Source organism: Eupeodes corollae, chromosome 2 (assembly GCF_945859685.1).
Source record: "Eupeodes corollae chromosome 2, idEupCoro1.1, whole genome shotgun sequence".
Lineage (NCBI taxonomy): Eukaryota > Metazoa > Arthropoda > Insecta > Diptera > Syrphidae > Eupeodes > Eupeodes corollae.
Genome location: NC_079148.1, coordinates 61,965,619 through 61,984,977, shown reverse-complemented (window position 1 = coordinate 61,984,977; position 19,359 = coordinate 61,965,619). Strand labels below are relative to the sequence as shown.

The 19,359-nt window shown below is 36.4% G+C and overlaps 1 protein-coding gene across 1 annotated transcript; it reads left to right on the top strand.

The window, feature by feature from the left end:
* The first annotated feature begins 626 nt into the window (after positions 1–626).
* Positions 627–18,316, top strand: LOC129946148 (CCR4-NOT transcription complex subunit 9). The gene is made up of 5 exons (XM_056056227.1): positions 627–1,083; positions 8,261–8,641; positions 8,710–8,904; positions 8,995–9,086; positions 15,865–18,316. The coding sequence occupies exons 1-5, from the start codon at positions 1,030–1,032 to the stop codon at positions 16,043–16,045; spliced, it is 903 nt and encodes a 300-aa protein (XP_055912202.1). The 5' UTR covers positions 627–1,029; the 3' UTR covers positions 16,046–18,316.
* The last annotated feature ends 1,043 nt before the right edge of the window (positions 18,317–19,359 follow it).

Genomic DNA, 19,359 nt, shown 5'->3' with positions numbered 1-19,359 from the left:
TTCGTCCATTCTACTTTTAAATGAAATGAGAGAGCAATGAGAAACGGGTTTTCGTGCAATCCACTTTTTTTCCTACTCTTCCCATCAAGAAGCTTAATCTTGCCATTTACGACCTAACCACACTGTCAAATGGTCTCAAACCCAGCCAAAATATACCGATATGGGGAAAATGAGTTAGCTTATTGCTTTGACTAAACGATCGAATTTAAAGGTGTCATATGATTCCAAAACTTTTTCAGAATTTAATTGATTCGAGCAATTTCAATCATTATTATGGCACTCTTCTTATCTAGGGTAAAAGAAATCTTACGAAAGAGTAACTGATTTAAGCATTTTTTAAAGCGGTCATGTATTACAGTCAAATCTGAAATGTATTCAATGGCTTGGATCCATTTAAATAAATATTTCAAGTATGGCCAGAATTTTATTATAGTACTTATTTCATAGTGAGAAATATACATAAGTCACATTTATAGCAATTTATTTATAAAGAATAAAACTTAACTGATGTACACACGACTTAAGCTTACCAATTCGCTGTAAAGAACTTGAAACTGTCAAACTAATTTTTAGTACATAAATTAGCTTATATTTTTTTTATATTCTTAGTACAACAAGTTCGAAAATAAAAGATGGCTTCCTGCAAATGCAAAAAGTGAAAAGTTTCGTGTGGTTCAAGGAGTTTTCTTTGCAAAAATTAACCCCGTATTTCTCAATTTCAAGCTTAATATATTCTAAAAAATCATCTTCAAACAATTTTCAATACCATTCAAAACGTTTATTCCATTTAAAGTGTTTTAAAAAGCCCTTGGTTTACCCACAATAAAGAATTCAATTGATTTTTGTGCTGTGCTGTTTTTAGTCTCGGTGTGACACATTTAAGACGTAATTTCACAATCGCATACATTTGAGAAAAATAATTAAAAATAAAACCTCAACAAGAAAAAAACAGAATTTTCCTTCCCAACGAATTAATTGAAAATCGTCAAAATATTTCCACAAAATAGCTACAACTACCAGAAGTTAACTATGAGTAGTCAGCCAAGTCCAGCGAGCCTCAATCCTCAGGCTGAAACTGATAAGGTTTGTAGTTATTTTCTTCTTCTTTTATGTATTTATTTTTATAAAAAAAAATAATTAAAACATTTTTGTTGTAGGTAATTTCCTGCTCAAAAATTGGATTTTAAGTTGAAAAATTTCCCAAATGTTTTAGAATGGGTCTTTCATTTTTATTTTCTCGGCCTGCTCTTCAATTAGCCTTGAAGAGCATCTCAGTCTCAGGTTTTGATGTGTTGTCAATTTATTATTTTTTGTATCTTGCTTAGAGCTTGTTTTTGTTTGTCTTTCGTGTTTCTTTTTGTCATCTTTTATTCCTGCAGAAGCAGACCAAACCCGAAGATGCCAGATCTAGATTGAAAGACATAAAACAACTAAAATAAATAACGCCAGCCGTCTGTTGTTGTTTTTGTTGTTTATAAGAGTGTTCTCTGTGTATTGATGCATTCTTTTTTTTTGTCGAGTAGAGAAAGTTCCTTTTTTTGTAGCCCTAGATGCGCAGATGTTTTATTTTTAATTTGATGTCAATTCCTACGAACAGCTGCATAAAAATAAGGGCTTTGTTTATGAATATTTGTTAGTTTCTTTTACCATTTTCGCTGTCCTTGTGGATTTTAAAACAGTCTTTAAAAAATAGAGAGCTTCTTTTGGAGTTATTGTATTTCTCTTATTTATATTCCTTTTCCTACTACGGCAATAGACAATTGAAGCTTTAGGCCCAAGTAGTCAGGGATGGTAGTCAACTGACACAAGCAGCCCTTGATGTGCAACTCAATTAGCACTGGAAAGCACCGTTTTGATAAACTCGTCTTGAGACCTATGTATTGAAAAAATAAAGATATTTTATATCGGATTTCTATTGACAAAATTAGTAATGCTAGAGCTATTTTGTTGCGTTCAGAAAGGAAATCAGGAACTGACCAGGGCAAGACATTTACAAAAGAATTGAATCACAGTTTCCCTTTCATGTTGGTCTCCTTAGTTATGCTTGTGTCTCTATAAAAGTTCGATAGAACGGTTTTTGTTATAGGTAAGCCATATCTTCCTGGATGGATGACATTGGTTTTTGCAATGTCTGTATAGAAGGTAAGCAGTAACGTGATCCGTTCAAAGGTGTTCGGAAAAGAGCAACAAGAGTTCTAGAAAGAATTCATTCTAATGTTTGCGGTCCTATTGATGAAGCTGCTTGTGATGGTACAAGATACTTCGGGTCTTTCATTGATGACTTCACTCATTTTGCTATGATTTATGTAATAACAAGAAAATCTGAAGTTTTTGAAGCGCTGAAGGAATATGAATCTATGACAAGATCGATGTTTGGAAAATACATATCGAAGAATACTGTAGACCAAGGACGAGAGTATTGTTCAAGGGAACAAAAGATATGGTACAAAAAGTATGGGATTCAAGGTGAACATACTATTGCTTACTCGCCACAGCAAAAAAGAGTGGCTGAAAGGTTTAACAGAACACTAATCGAAAAAATAAGAACAATGCTACTAGAACCCAAAATGCCAAAACAAATGTGGGGTAAGGCGGCTCTAACTGGCACATATCTGATAAATAGAATACCTACTAAGTCTTTAGATTGTCCTAAGACTCCATGATTTTAAAAAACTCCGTGTTTTTGGTTGCAAAGCTTATGCGTGGAAACCTAGTCAGCAGAGAAAGAAGCTAGGCTCAATAAGTCGTAAGTCAGTTATAGTTGGCTATGTACCGAATAGATACAAACTTTTGAATATGGAAACTCAAAAGTTGTTTACTGCAAGAGATGTTAAATTTGACGAAACTGACTCCGTTCAAGTATAAAATAGCAACGACGAGCAAGAAGGGGAAGAGTCATCTGAAATACTCGTCGGTTCTGATTATAACCAAGATGAAAAAGAATATCAACTAGTTGTGTAATGAAGATCTGACAATTACTGAAGTTGAAACTGTTGAAGACTCTGGTGATGTTACCATAACTAAAGATACAGTTAGTGAAGAGTTGGAAGATGAACATCATACTGTTAGCTATGGTGCAGCTGAGCTCCCTTCGCAAAATTACAACAGTGATCTTCAAGGCGAGGCTACGTTAAGGCGCAGCGAACGGGAGCGCCGACCTCCAAGTAAGTTTGATGATTATTACATGAGTTATAGAGCAACTTCTGCGGATGAATTTTTAACAGGTATTCCGAATTCTTTTGGGGAAATTAATTCCTGCTCTGATGCTGCAAATTGGTATAAGGCTATTGAAGACGAACACACTTCAATGAACGAAAACAAAGTTTGGCAAGTGGTCAGAAAACCGAAGTGGATCTTCCAAATTAAAGTTAACGAGAACGGTGAGCCGACAAGATATAAGGCCAGACTCGTAGTGAAGGGATATTTACAAAAGGCTGGAATTGATTATGACGAAACCTACTCACCTGTTGCGAAATTGACAACCATAGGAATTGTGTTAACTGTTGGACTGTACACAAACCTGATATTCCACCAATTAGATGTAAAGATTTCATGGTGATTTTACATGGTGAGTTGAAGGAAGAACTTTATATGGCTGTTCTAGAAGGAATTTCCGAAGCAGATGGAATTGTTTGTCGCTTACTCAAATCCATCTACGGCTTAAAGCAAGCACCCCGATGTTGGAACAAAAAGTTTAACGATTTTCTTCTTCAATTGGGATTTAAAAGACCCAATCACGACTATTGTTTGTACTTATTCTGTATGTTGATGATTTACTCATTGCTGGAAAAAGCTTAAGACAAATAGAGCAATTAAAGAAAAATTTGGAAAAGACATTCAAGATGTCAGACTGCGGGAATCTTAAATATTTTCTTGGAATTTAGATTAATGTTCATGAAAACGAAATACATCTATAGTAAGTATCCAGCATTGAAAAAGTTTTAAGCAAGTTTAAAATGGATGAATGTAATCCTACTAGAACCCCGATGGAAAAAGGACTACAACTTAAAAGGACAATAACTGAAATTACACTTGACAAGTCCTACAGAGAATTGCTTGGAAGCTTAATGTAGATTATGATGTGAGTTAGACCGCATATATGTTTTCCAGTTGGATACATGGGAAGATACCAACACAACCCATCAGAAATTCATTGGCAAGCTCTAAAACGAATTGTGAGATTTTTAAAAGAGACTAAAAACAAAAAACTTGTTTTCGAAGTAAGTAGTCCTAATCCTTTGATTGGATTTGCTGATGCTGACTGGATATACGTTTAAAGTTTATGGATGTACTGTGTCATGGTCTACCAAAAAGCAAACTACTGTTGCGACTTCTTCAAGAGAAGCAGAGTATATGGCCCTTAGTGCTGCCACATCTAAAGCCATTTGGATCCGAGGCATATTACAAGACCTTAAGCAAATTAACTTGGAACCTGCAATAATTTACGAAGACAATAGGGGATGTATTGGAATGGCTACAGATTTATAGAGCAAACGGTCTAAACATATAGATATAAAACACCACTTTATTCGAGATCACATTCAAAATGGACTGATTGAAATCAAGTCTATTGAAACAAAGGATCAACTTGCAGACGTTCTTACAAAATCCCTTGATTCAACAAGTTTTCAAGATTTATGTTTAAGACTTGGTTTAAACGATTGAGAAGGGGTATTGAAAAACATAAGCAATCGTTTTTCAATAGACCAGTATAGAGGATGTTGTGACCGAATTGATAGCCATAACAGCAGTGCAGATAGCCTTGATTCTATTTTGGATTAAATTGGATTTGAGTATTTTGCATACTTCTCATATTGCAAGTAATTACGCTTGAAATACACTGACAAAATCAGGTACCCAAAATGACTTAGAGACATTTAATGACTAGGAGAAGATTATTGACCCAACTGTACACTTAATCTTTGAGTTGTCAGTAAAAATAGTTGGAAATAGCAGTTTAATGAGTGTTGCAATGCCCCAAGGGTCTGGAAAACCAACAGTTTAGCTAGCAGGGCTATTTATTGCTTTATCAAATCAGTTCACTATTATTTACGTTTTATATTAATTACAGTATCTACCCACCGCCACCTTAGTTGTGTGTTACCAACAAGAAAACAGGTGCTTGTGCTTTATTTTGTCTACCTAGGCCGGTTTAAGAAAGTTGGTTTTTGTAAAAACGCATTATTAAATGTTCTTGAGCTTTTCAAAATAAAAATTAACGATTTAATTTCCATTATGAAGAAAGCAAACGAAGTGCCTCTAGCGATAACCCGCTATGAGGTCTTCCTTCTTCTATTTCTCATTCAATGATCATGAATTTGTGGTATCAAAACGGAGTACATCAGCAATCATAGGGTAACGTAGCAATTGACTGCCATCTCTATTTACTTACTGAGGCCCACTATTCAGACGATACATTTTGTTTAAATTACTTTAAATAAATGGAGTACCCGTGGCATGATGGTAACGACGTTGGACCCATACGACTTGGAGGTTAGTACACTGAAGTCGTCAATAAAAAATGTCAATCTGTTGATTAAGGAGACCTACAGGTTATCAATGAACAAGTACTTGGATCCGGTCAGTTAAGTACCGCAAGATCCGGTCAGTTAATGCCAGTGACCTAAGGATGTTCCCTAAAATGAACTAGATATTCAGGAAAAAGAACGATAATGACCTTCCCTGTCTAAAACTCCAAAAAAACTGAAGAGAACAGGGACTTACTCAGGACAGCGCAAATAGATCCATAAGAAGTCATCTTTGACGATGACTTTTTTATAATTGAAGATCCGAAGGAATCTCCTTTCCAGCAAGTGTATAAGGTGATTGTAAGAATTCACCCCAACCACGACCTGGAAAACAGAGCCCTACTTAATCAATTTTACCTTCGAAATGATATCACACGTTGGCGATCTGAGAACCGCGGTTCATGCGGTTCTATGACGATTCCTTTTCAAATGCCATAATCGCCAAGCAGTGACGAAGGTCGAGCTTCAGCTCATCTTCAACTCAATAAAAAAAAAATCAGCATGTGTCGATGGTATATCCAACGGTGTACTAAGACATTTACCGATGGAGGCAATTGAAATTTATACCACGCTCTTCAATAATGCATATTATCCAGTGCATTGGAAGACCGCTGTGGTTCATCCTCTGCCGAAAAAGGGAAAGGACAACTCCAACCCGTCAAACCTTCGGTCGATAAGTCTTCTTCCGAGTATCAGCAAAGTTTTCGAAAAGATCATCAATAGGGCTCTAACTAAGTGGACTGCGGACAGCAAAATAATTCCGTGTAAACAGTTTGGGTTCAAGGCGGGTCATGACACAATTCATGCTGCGTCTAAACTCGTTTCTGATATCCAACGGAATAAATCAAAACAACAATGCACAGGTGCTCTTCTTGTTGATTTGGAAAAGGCCTTTGACACCGTATGGTTAGAGGGTCTTTACCTAAAACTGAGCAGACTTGTGCTGACCATTGTTGTATATACTTCATGATATGCTTAACGGTAGAAAGTTTGTCAAAAGTGGCAATGTAACTTCTACCATAACATTCTTAATTAAAAATGGTCTTCAACAGGAACCAGCGATCTGATAGGTAGTCTCACAATGGCAATTGCGTACGTCGACAATCTAATTGCGTACAGAACGTGTCGAAAGGTTGAGGTTATTACAATTCTCTTGCAGCGTGATTTCGACAAGATTCAGCGATATTGCGACTACTGGAAACTGGAAATAAATGTCCAGAAGACGGAGACAATTCTGTTCTGGACTCCGTTGGCTAGCGCCATGAGGTATACGTGCAAGAATTGGCGCAAGATGGTTATCGTTGATCTTCACGGGCAGCCATTAGCGAGAAAAAGTGTAGTGAAGTACCTCGGTATCTGGTTAGATCAGTATTTATATTTCGACAGACATATAAATGCTGCTCTGATCAGGGCCAAAGGAGCCTTCGCTTTGGCGAAACGGCTGTTTTTTAGCAGTCGGCTTGACCCCAGAATGAAGGTACTTTGCTACATGGCCCTCATACGGCCGATGATCGTTTATGGTTGTCCTGTGTGGTTCAACGTTGCCCCTTCCCAGATGGAGGCAGTGTTTGCGATGGTGTACCTGCTTATATCGAACAGCCGTATCTTCTTTCGTGCATTACTATTCCAACGAGGTCCTATACAACGGAGCTGGAATTAACAGAATTGACAATTTCGTAATAAAACTCCTTCAAGGTCACATTGCAAGATCTATGTATGTCTTTGACCAACAATGACGAGTATTTTGAAAGTGCACGCTTGAGCTACTTTATTCCACCAGAATGATGCGGTCTGGTACAGGATTAATTGGCAGTTCCGCTAATCTACCAGTCAAACGAAGCAAGAGTTATTCTTCGTTTGATTTCAGTGCTGGTGTCCTTGTATGAATTTATAGCGATGCCTTGCTAGACAAAGTCCTTAACTACCTCAAAGTTATAGCTGTCAATGGTGTCGTTTTTTCCAAGACATAGCCGTTCGATGTTCTTTTTTGATGAAAGCATTTAATTGGTCTTGCCCTCTTGACTACTAAACTCATCTTCTCCGCTTCCGTCGAAATATTCTTAAACGCACCACTGACATCACATTCTTTCCAGAACGATGTTGAAAAAGTCGCATGACATTGTATCTCCTTGTTTGAAAGCTTTTTTGACATCCCAACCATCGGTGAGATCTTTGCCGACCTTATGCAGCATAGATGCTGTCGTACGCTGGTTTGAATTCGATAAAGAGATGTTGGGTATCGATTTGAAGTTCCTCCGTTTTTTTTTTCAAGATCCATTGTAATGTGAATATTTGATTAATGGTGGACTTTCTTGGTCTGAAGCAACAGTGATGCGTACTTATCAGATTGTTGACGAAAAGCTTCAGAAGCTTACCTAAAACGACACAACGGATCTTATATGCGATATTCAGGAGACTGATGTCTCTGTAGTTGGCAAAGTTTAGAGGATCTCCTTTTTCAAGGTTAATGTAAATTATGCTGAGATTCCACTCAACGAGCATGCTTTCTTTCGATCATATTTTTCAGATGAATTATTAAAAACTCGTTATTAAGTCTGGATAATCCAGCATCAATGCCGTCAGCTCCAGCAGCTGATGGCAAATGTGTAACGTAATACTATAACAAACCAAAGTAGAAATCTACTTTTTTTGAATATTTTTGGTTCAATTATAATTCTTAAAAATATAAAAAAATATAAAAGCACTAAATAATATCTATATTTTTATTTAAGGTATTCCAATGGATCAACGAGCTAGCCCATCCAGAAACTCGCGAAACAGCTTTGTTGGAACTTAGTAAGAAACGTGAAACTGTTACAGATTTAGCACCAATGCTATGGCATAGTTTTGGTACAACAGCTGCCCTCCTCCAAGAGATTATTAACATTTATCCCTCAATAAATCCCGCCACTTTAACTGCACACCAATCAAATAGGGTATGCAATGCTCTTGCCTTGTTGCAATGTGTTGCATCCCATCCGGACACACGAACTGTATTTCTGCAGGCACAAATTCCCTTATTTTTATATCCATTTCTTCATACAACATCAAAAACTCGACCATTTGAATATTTAAGATTAACTAGTTTGGGTGTAATTGGGGCTCTTGTTAAGGTAAATTATTTTTTTTTAATTTTACAATAACAAAATCATTTATTGATATTTTTTGTTTTAAATTATAGACTGATGAACAAGAAGTGATAACTTTCCTTTTAACAACTGAAATCATTCCTCTTTGCTTAAGAATAATGGAGTCAGGTTCAGAATTAAGCAAAACAGTTGCGACATTTATTTTGCAAAAGATTTTACTTGATGAAAGTGGTTTATCGTATATTTGTCAAACCTATGAAAGGTTTTCTCATGTTGCAATCATTTTGGTAAGTGACTTTTTTTTTTAATTTGTATATAAAACAAAAAACATTTAAATATTTTCAAATTAAATATTTTGATATTTTATGTTTTTCTAGGGTAAAATGGTTATTCAACTTGCTAAAGAACCCTCCGCGCGATTACTTAAACATGTTGTTCGTTGTTATTTGAGGCTTTCAGACAATCCAAGGTAAGTTGGTTTTTATGAAACTTAAAATTTATCTCCTTGGTTATAAAATTGAAGCTTTATTTAACGCACAAGAAATAAAAAGAAAACTATAAAAGCCCTTTGGCAGAAAAAAAAACGAAATAAGACAAATAATTAGTTTTATAGTCCAAAGGATTTATTGGCAGGGAGTTGATTGTCCAATCAAAGATGAACACTACTATAAATTGTCGAAAGATCTAGGGTTTCTACTAATTGTTTGGACAACTGCTTTCCTTTAACTTGAAAAATATTCCGGGTCTTTTTTTTAGACGTGTACTTTTCAGTTTGGCAATACTTTTTTCGGAGTTGATCTTTTTGACGGATGTCACTTGCTTTAAGCTCAGTTTGTTTGCCACTTCGACAACGTTTGGAAATAGTGCAAAATTTATCACCAAAACAATCATCACAATACAAACAATAGCACCAAAATAATTCTAGCAACCTCTGCTCGCTATTGCATCACGTATACCCTAATGTGCATTTTCACAGCGCTATTGCCGCTATGGAGCACAGTATCGAAGAAGACCCGAATAAGTCTAAGAGGTGTTCTTCATCGCTGGCAAAACCACTGCGTAAGCTTATTCATCTGTCCTACTCCTCAGGTCTCGTTCCGAGCGGATGGAAAACCGCATTTGTCCAGCCTATTCCCAAAAAAACCAATCTTCCTCACCGTCTAATACCCACCGATTGTACTTAAGTCCCTTCTTCCCAAGGTCACGCTGATTAATTAGCAGCTCAAGAAATATCTCCAAGATAGAAAAAAAAGACAGTACGACTTTCGTAGCAATAGGTCCACTAGTGATCTCATGGTTCATCTCACCGAACAGTGGAGCAAATCTTTACATCGTTTTGGAGAAAGTAAGATTATTGCACTTGATAGTTCAAAAGCATTTGATAGCGTTTGGCATCAGGCTCTCTTATCGAAAATGCGTGCTCTCGGTTTTCATGAACCCCTTCTTCATTGGATTAGTAATTACCTTTCGAATCGTTCAATACAAGTGGTATTGGATGGATTCAAGTCTGAAAACCACAAAATAAATGCTGGTGTGCCCCAGGGCTCTGTTCTATCACCAACACTCTTTCTCATTTTTATTATTGATCTCCTGTCTGGAATATCTAATCCAATACATTGTTTCGCTGACGATAGTACTCGTAGCTTTTTATTTTCGTTTTCAGACTCACATCCCTCTTCTTCGGATGTGAAACTGCAACTACAAAATATGATAAGCTCATTGAATTTTGACCTAAACAGCATTCTACAATGGGGAATAAGAAACCGCGTGGAATTTAATGCTTCGAAAACGCAATGCTGTCTTGTATATTTAAAGCGAAATATACCCCCTTTGCCATTATCCATAAATGGCACTTGCATCGAGGAAACTGAACTTCTCGACATTCTCGGTATGTGTATCACCAAACACCTTTTGTGAACCAATCACATAAGCGATGTTGCCAAAAATGTCTCAAGATGTTTGGCGATGCAAGAAGTTTTTCTCCCCCTCTGATCTGGCTGTTATTTACAAGACTTATATATGTACGTCCAAAGCTTGAGTATAACTCCCATATCTGGGCTGGTGCTCCTGCAACTTACTTAAGCCTCTTGGATAGTATTGAACGTAGAGCATTTAGATTGATTGGTGATATTACCATCATAAGATCATTTACGTCACTTGAACATCGTCCAAATGTTTCTTTTCTCACCCTTTTTTACCGTTATTTTAATGGTTTATGCTCTCGAGAAATAGCCAGGTGCATTCCTCCCCTTAAACAGTTCAACTGTAATACTCGCGCTTCTAGGAATGCTCATCAATATACCCTCGAGACCAACTTCGGTCGTACTGTCAAGTACAGAGATTCGTTCCTTAGCCGTACTATGCGAATGTGGAATGCCTTGCCACACTCTGTCTTTCCCAGCTATTGCAATATTCAGGAATTCAAAACCAATGTGCACCGACACCTCCTTTCAACCCCTCTCTCCCTTTCCTAGTGCTCACACTGTGTCTACATAATAAGAGTAGTATATCCCTTTGAGTGTGCGCTTATTATAAAAACAAAAAAAAGCCATCGCGTACTTTTTGTGGAAGGATCTTTGTTTGTAGGCTTGATCTTGAAGGTGAACGATCATCAAACCAGTCGCACTTTCGTTAAAGGGGCAAAAAATGTAGTTTAGCGATGATTCTCATTTTTTGTTAAATGGCTATGTTAATAAGTAAATTTTCGAATTTAAAGAGAACATAAACCAAAAACCATTGTTGAGATGCCGCGCCGTTATATCCTCAAAAAATAAGTATTTGGTGTGTTCTATGGGCAGAGGCAATCATTGCTCCATATTTCTTCAAAAATTAAACCACTCATAATGTTACAGTGAATGGGGAACACAGAGCCATGATTTATGACTTTTTCGTGCCTGAATTGGAGGACCTTTCGTTCCAACAAGACGGCGCTACATGCCATAAAACCAATAAAACAATCAATTTACTGAAGCGAACTTTTTGTGGAGGCATTATCTCGAGTCGTGGATCTGTGGCTCAATTTTTTTTGTGGGGTTATTTAAAGTCACTTGTCTAAGCAGATAAGCCCGACATGATTGACGACAAAAAGAAAATTCAATTCGTTATTTCTGACGACCGACTTCAATTGTTGCTAGAAGTGGGCGAAAATTGGCCTCTCGGCTGGAATATATTTGAGCCAGCCACTGCGGCTACTTGCCCTAGTATTTGGTGTTTTCAGGAACGTCAAAAATCTACGTTAGTCTAAACGGCTTTCTGCTTTGTTGCATTAAAAGTCTGATTGTTCATTAAGTTAAGACGTCATCAAAAATCGTTGCCGCAAGAGATTTTATTTGTTTGATAACCAAGATTCCAAAACACCAAAAGCGGAGAATGGTACAAGTTTTTTTTTATATTGTGAGCGCACTAAAGTGGTTATGAATACCCTTCAAATGATAAAACATAGCGCTAGCAATTAGGAAATGAGGATAGGATAGATAGAAAGGAGAAACCGATGCACATTGGTTTTGAATGTCTGCACATTGAAATGAGTGGGAAATATTAAGTCAGGTAAAGCATTCCACATTCGTGTAGTGCGGCTAAAGAAAGAATCTCTTTACTAAACAGTACGTCCGAAATTGGACTCAAGGGTAAACCGATAGGCATTCCTAGCAGTACGGATATTACGGTTGAATTGTTAAAGGGGAGGAATGCAACTGGCTATTTCGCTAGAGCATTGTAACGATAAAACAGACAGATATGAGACCTTTCGGCGGTGTTCAAGAGAAGCTAATGTCTCGGTAAGAGAACGACCTCCTGTCATTTGAAGAGCTCTTTTTTCAATAATATCCAGAAGAATCAAGTATGTTATTGAGGCACCAGTCCAAATATGAAAGTTATACTCGAGTTTTGAACGAATAAAAGCCAGATCAGAAGGGTAAAAAACTTCTTGCATCGTCCGACAAAACCTAAACACTCGCAAGGCAAGTTGTTTGAGATCCTCTCTCACCTGGGTGCGCCACCTGAGTTGCGGTCTTCCTCTACTGCGCTGTCCCTCGACTGGATTAGAAGACCGTCCGGACTGGAGCGTTGATGTCCATTCGCTCTACATGACCTAGCCATCTAAGCCGTTGGACTTTAATTCTGCTAACTAGGTCAGTGTCGCTGTACAACCCGTACAGTTCGTCGTTATATCTTCTCCTCCATTCTCCATCTATGCGTACGGGACCGAAAATCACCCGAAGAAGTTTTCTCTCGAAGCATCTTAAGACGCTCTCATCTTTCTTTGACAGGGTCCAGGCCTCAGCGCCATAAATGAGAACCGGGATTATGAGTGTCTTATAGATGGTGATTTTAGATGCGCGAGAGAGAACTTTACTTCTCATTGACCACTAAACCCATCTTCTTCGCCTCCGTCGCAATGCTCAACAACGCTCCACTGCCATCACGCTTTGATCTTCCAATTATGTCAATATCGTCTGCGTATCCGAGTAATTGGATGGACCTTAGGAAGATTGTGCCTCTAGTGTTGACGGTTGAGTTTTGCAAAATTCTTTCCAGAACGATGTTGAAGAAGTCGAATGACAGTGCATCACCTTCTCTAAAACCTTTTTTGACATCAAATGCATCAGTAAGATCTTTTCCGACCTTGATAGAGCAGCGTGATAAGGACCAATCAGGTTGTTGACGAACGGCAGAAGGATCTTATACGCAATGTTAAGGAGACTGATGCCTCTGTAGTTGTCGCAATTTAGAGGATATCCTTTCTTATGTATTGGGCATACTGTACTGAGATTCCACTTATCGGGCATGCTTTCTTCCGACCATATTTTGCAGATGAGTTGGTGCATGCTCCCTACCAAGTCATCGCCTGCTGCTTTGAATAGTTCGGCAGCGATGCCGTCAGCTCCAGCAGCCTTGTTTGACTTAAGTTTAGATATAGCTATCTTCACTTCGTGAAGGTCGAGTAGGCGGAATTATTGATCTGCGTCGCCGAGGTTGAGTGGTTCTATCTCTCTTACAGCGGAATTCGGTTCGTCATCGCCGTTATGTAATTTGCAGACGTGGTCTTCCCATATTCTCAATATCGACTGCGGTTCTACTGCGATGTTCCCCTGATCGTCTTTGCAGGCTTCGGTTCGTGGCTGGGACCCTTGGGATGTTTTTTGTACCTTTTGGTAAAATTTACGAACCTCATTCCTGTTTTGACATCCCTCTATATCCTCGAACGCGTGCTTCTCATGCTCTATTTTTTTCCATCTAAGAAGCCGGTGTTCCTTTTTCCTCTTCTGCTCGTAGAGCTCGCGAGCAGCTCTGGTCCTTTTATGCAGCGCCGTTTTGTATGCCTGTTGTTTCGCTGCGTGCGCTTGCCGGCATTCATCGTCCAACCAGGGGTTTCGCTGTGGTGGCCGTGTGAAACCTAGCCCTGCAGAGGCGGCATCTCTGATGGCTGCAAGGCAATGTTGCCACTGGTTTTCAGTGCTTAATGCAGGAAGCATAGGACTCCTTAAGAGGTTATTAGAGACTCGATCGGAAAAGGACATGGCAGTCTCTTGCGATTGTAGCCGTCTAACGTCGAATCTTCTCACAGTACTTCCTTGTTTTGGCTTGGATCGGGATACCCGTAGGCGTACCTTGGCTACAACGAGGTAGTGGTCCGAGTCAATGTTGGCCTCTCGGAATGTTCGGATATCCTGTATACTGGAGAAGTGTCGTGCGTCGATCGCAATGAGGTCAATCTGGTTGACGGTTGATTGATTAGAAGATTTCCATGTCCCCTTGTGGATATTGAGATGTTGTGAACTGCGTACTAGCTACCAGAACGTCTCGCCCCGCAGCGAAATTGATCAGCCTGAATCCGTTGTTGGAGGTGGTTTCGTGCAGGCTGTATCTCCCGATTATGCCACCAAAGATGTCTTCTCTTCCTAGCTTTGCATTAAAATCTCCTAAGACAATTTTAATGTCATAGCCAAGGCACTGCTCATATGTCTTGTCCAAGAGCTCGAACAATATGTCTTTGGTGTCTTCATCTTTCTCCTCTGTTGGGGCATGGGCGCATATGAGGCTTATGTTGGCGAATTTAGCCTTGGTGCGGATTGTCGTGATGCGCTCGCTCACACTGTTGAAACTCAAGGCTTTTTACCTGAGTCTAGTTCCAACAACAAATCCACACCCAAATACACGGCACAACCCCCAACCTGGAGGGCCAGATCCTTAGCATAACTAAAAGGAAGGGGAGCCGGATAAAACATGTCGAAGAAGCCCTATAAGGTGTTCACTAAGTAGTTCAACCTTACTGGAACTGTAGACGCCGCCGTTGATTCCATCTCGGGAATTCCTCCGCTGTCGTGTGGATAAGGTGCCTTAGTGGAAACACCTCTCTCCCGTTTGCTGCCCCCAACAACTTTCCACTGGGGTTAGAACCCAATCTCCAGTTGGGGTACTAGGCACCCGATGTTCACTTCGGGTAGGTGAGAGTAGGAGTTGATAGACAGAGGTGGGTTTTGAGAAAAACCTGTGGACGCTTGTGTCCTCTTGAATGCACATGTCTACCATTTAAACATCCTTTTTTAGGGACAGGCTTGACAAATGCGGTTTCCCATCCACTCGGTGGTTTTGTCAGGGTTTAAGAACACTTCTTTAGAACAATAGTGGGGATACTATCCGGGCCAGCGGATTTGTGAATGTCAAGATCTTTTAGTACTCTAGCAACTGTACGAGTGCGAAAGAAGATTCGTCTCACTCATTGGCAGCAGCGAATCAACAGCAAATTGACTTTATCAAACGAGCTTACAAAAGGAGTGTCATTGGAAACGAGTGAAGGAACTGACGAGACGTAGTGTTGCGCACATTTTTTTACAAATCTTTAAAAAAGATTACCAATAGAAATATAATATATATAGCTTAAAGTTTTACTTTTATCTACCGCGTTTTTGAAGTTTGACATTTATAAAGTTAATGAACATAATTTCTGTAAATAATTTGAGGTTGTTGGACTCTAAATCTTACTTTATGAACATGTCAAACGCAGGCCAAAGTTAGGCAGACGTTTATGAAATCACGGTGACCGCAACATAAAAATGATAAACGAGTTTTTTTCCTCTCTTCCATCCAAGCAATTGTTTTCTGTCTGTCCCTGCTTTCTAAGTCTTCTTTTCACTACTTGTGTCTATTTGTTAAGCTTCATAAACTCAATGTTGCTGTCGTTCACTTTTTTCCAATTAGTTAAATATTTTATTTATATAACATATATTTATTATTTAAATTTCCAGAGCTAGAGAAGCCTTGCGACAGTGTCTTCCTGATCAATTACGCGATGCAACATTTTCCGGTTGTCTCCAAGATGATAAATCTACCAAGCATTGGCTTCAATTGCTAATAAAAAACTTGGAACTCGGATCTGTAGCACCAACTGATCCTCGCCAAATTGGCATGTCACCATTGACCTCATAAGTATAAAGCAAATTTTAAAATAAAAACTCAATCCACGCTACAATTTTATACACATAAACCTCCAAAAAATAATTACAAAAATTAAAAAAAAAAACAAACAAAAATACAAAACTAAAATTAAAATAAATAAATATTTTAAATGGAAACCTCGTGATAATTAAAACAAAATATTATTAAATAAAAATAAACAGAGGAGACTGTCAATATGATTATAATTAAATTTATAAACAAAAAAAAACACAAAAAAGTACCTAATCAAAAGCATAACAATACAAATTTAATTAAGAATTACAAAAATTACTGGCATTAATTTTCATTTGATTTAAATAAAAAAAAACAAAAAATTTAATAAAATAAATTAGTAAATTATCAAACCCGTTAAACAAAAATTAAAATTAAAATATTATATCCGAAAATTTATAAATAATACAAACCAACTACACATTTTTTCTGATTTATAAAATAATGCTTAACTGAATTTAAGGAATGTTAATTTTTTGATCTAAGAAAATATACGATTTAAAGAGTTATGTTGATATTGATATTGATACAATTGTTGTCCAATAAACAAAATTGTAAAACATTTTATGTAGATTCTAATATATATATATATGTATATTATTACTATGCGAAAATAGTTAATTCATAACAGCATATATTGTATATTATGTATGTAAAATTGTAAATGTAAAAATTAAACAAAAACAAAACCTTGCATAGCAAAGTAGGACTATCAAAAATAAAAATGTGTCGATAAACATAGATTTAAAAAGAAAACAAAACAAAAAAGGACACATCAAACTGTAAAAAAAACAACTACTTTTGTTATTTTTGTACGATTTAAAATATCATATAAAGAAATGCCAATTTAACAATTAAAAACACAAACAAATCATATAAGAAAAAATAGTAATTCAGTAAAAAAATACATATACAAAAAACCCCAAAGACTTAATTAATGTTCTCTGTGGGTTTCTTTTTTTCAAAATGATGGTTTTTTAAAAGTTCAAACCCAAAACACGAATATACGCATTCACAACGTCTCGGTCGTTGATCCATTTTTAAATTGTCTGATTTTTGAATCAGTGCAAAACAACAATTAAAGTTATTAATACTAATTCAAGGCTGTCCTGTTTTAAAGACTTCAGCCAGTTCAGTCCGAATAAAGCTGCCTTGACATATACAAGTTCACTGTTCACTTCAAGATCTGCTTTTATAAAACTACAAAACTACTACTATATCAAAATCTCCTCGTTAGACTCATAAAATTATTAATTTAAAATTGGCTTGTTTTGTATGAAAATCAATTTTGTATTTAATTTATGTACATTGATTATTATTATTAATTATTAATTACACATAAACATTTTTTCTGCCCATTTCACATTTATTATAAAAAGATTGTTTCCTAAATGTTAAGCGATATGCTAACATTTATTTTATATATTTATTCATTAAGTTAGTTTACGTTTTTTCTTCTAAGTTATATCCTTCACACACACTCACACCAACATTATATATATATATATACCATGCACACAAATACATAATAGAGTTTGTAATATACAAAATTTAGTTTTAGTTGTTTGTTCATTTTATATATATATATATTATATTCTAATTTGTCTCTAATTAGCATTTGCTGCGGCTTACTTTAATAATTATTTGTGTGTATTTATTTATTAATATATATATATATTTTTTTATTAGAAAAAAAACAAAAAATGAGAGTTGATGATTTTATATCATATAGCGATGTGTAACACACTACCAAAATCTCAAATTGAGTGATTGTATTTGTAATTAGAGTATATTAATAGTTTAAACCTTAAATTTGTATTCCTTAATTAATTTTCTTTATCAAATTTAGAAACAAAAAACAAAGAAATGTATGAATTTCATGATAAGCATATAAATAAATTATAATATATATGTATACAAATATTTTCTTTTTTTTTTTAAATTAGCCAAATAAAACCGAAAACGAAATAAAAATTCAAATTTGTATGGACTTTAATTATTAAACAATGGTTAGTAAAACTAATTAAAAACATAAATATATATATTATATTAAAATAATATAACAACAAAGAAATTAATATTTAACTGAAAGAATATGTGAAATACATCGCGCATATAACGCGATGATAATGAGTAACAATTTTTATCCAGTGTGTAAACCTTACAATGAACTAATTATAAAATATTTGAAAAAAATAAAACAAACATATATATATATACATTATATCATTATATTGCAAAAATTCTAAAGGTTGTGTTTCATTTATACTGTCGCTGAGTATACATTTTATCCAAGGTCTTAGTTTTATGAGCATCAAAGGTGCGGAAAAAATCTAAATTAATATTTCCAAAAGTCTAAAAATAAAACACTTCTTTTTTTAAGTTAAGAAATGTATGATACTTTGAAAAATGCACAAAACTTGCCACTGAGCAGGTTCAGACGACATAAGGTACTTGAAAGAAAAGGACAGGTTGAGACCACAGAAGGGACTTGAAAGTAAGGTAAGTTTCTAGTATCTGATTGGCCAGCTGCTAAAAACCTGCATTCCAAATTAGGCAACTTTGGGAGCGTTCAAGTATTAAGTTACGTTACTTTTTGAAGATGTTTGACCCCCTTCTCGCCTTGTAACGCACCGTAACGTGTTTTTGTACTCCCCCTCCCACTCTCTAAACGTTACGTAACACTCGAGGGACCATTTTTACCCTAAAGTCGCAAAAAAGTATGTTACAGATTTTATCCTTGGTATAGTTTTAATTGCCTTTACGTTAATAATAGGGTAGTGTGGTGCATTTTCGACGGTGGGGCACATTCGACTTTTACAATTGTGAGAAGAGAGTTGATTTTTAAATCAAAATTTTAATGGTATTGTTGGTCACATTGTTCTCTCCTATCATATACGTATTTTAACAGTTCTCTTTCTACTTTCAGACACGAAGTGAGTGATATTTTATTTTGTGATAACGGAATTTAAAAGGTGTCCAATTCAAGTTGTAGTGTATTATCAAAAGTAAATGTGGGTTTATTTTCTTTAATTTATGTTTAGAAGTTTTCAAAAAAAAATTTAATTTAAAAAAAAAAACTAAGTGTGGGGCACTTACGACAATAGTCGAATGTGCCCCATGTTATTTCTGTAATTTTTTTTTAAGAATGGTTCGCTCATATAAGAAGAAGACTGATCGCTGCGATATCGATGAAACAAAGCTTAAAACTGCTCTGGAAGAAATTTTAAGCAAAACAGAAACACCCACGTCAGCGGCTCGGAAATACATATGACTTGAAACGTACGACACTT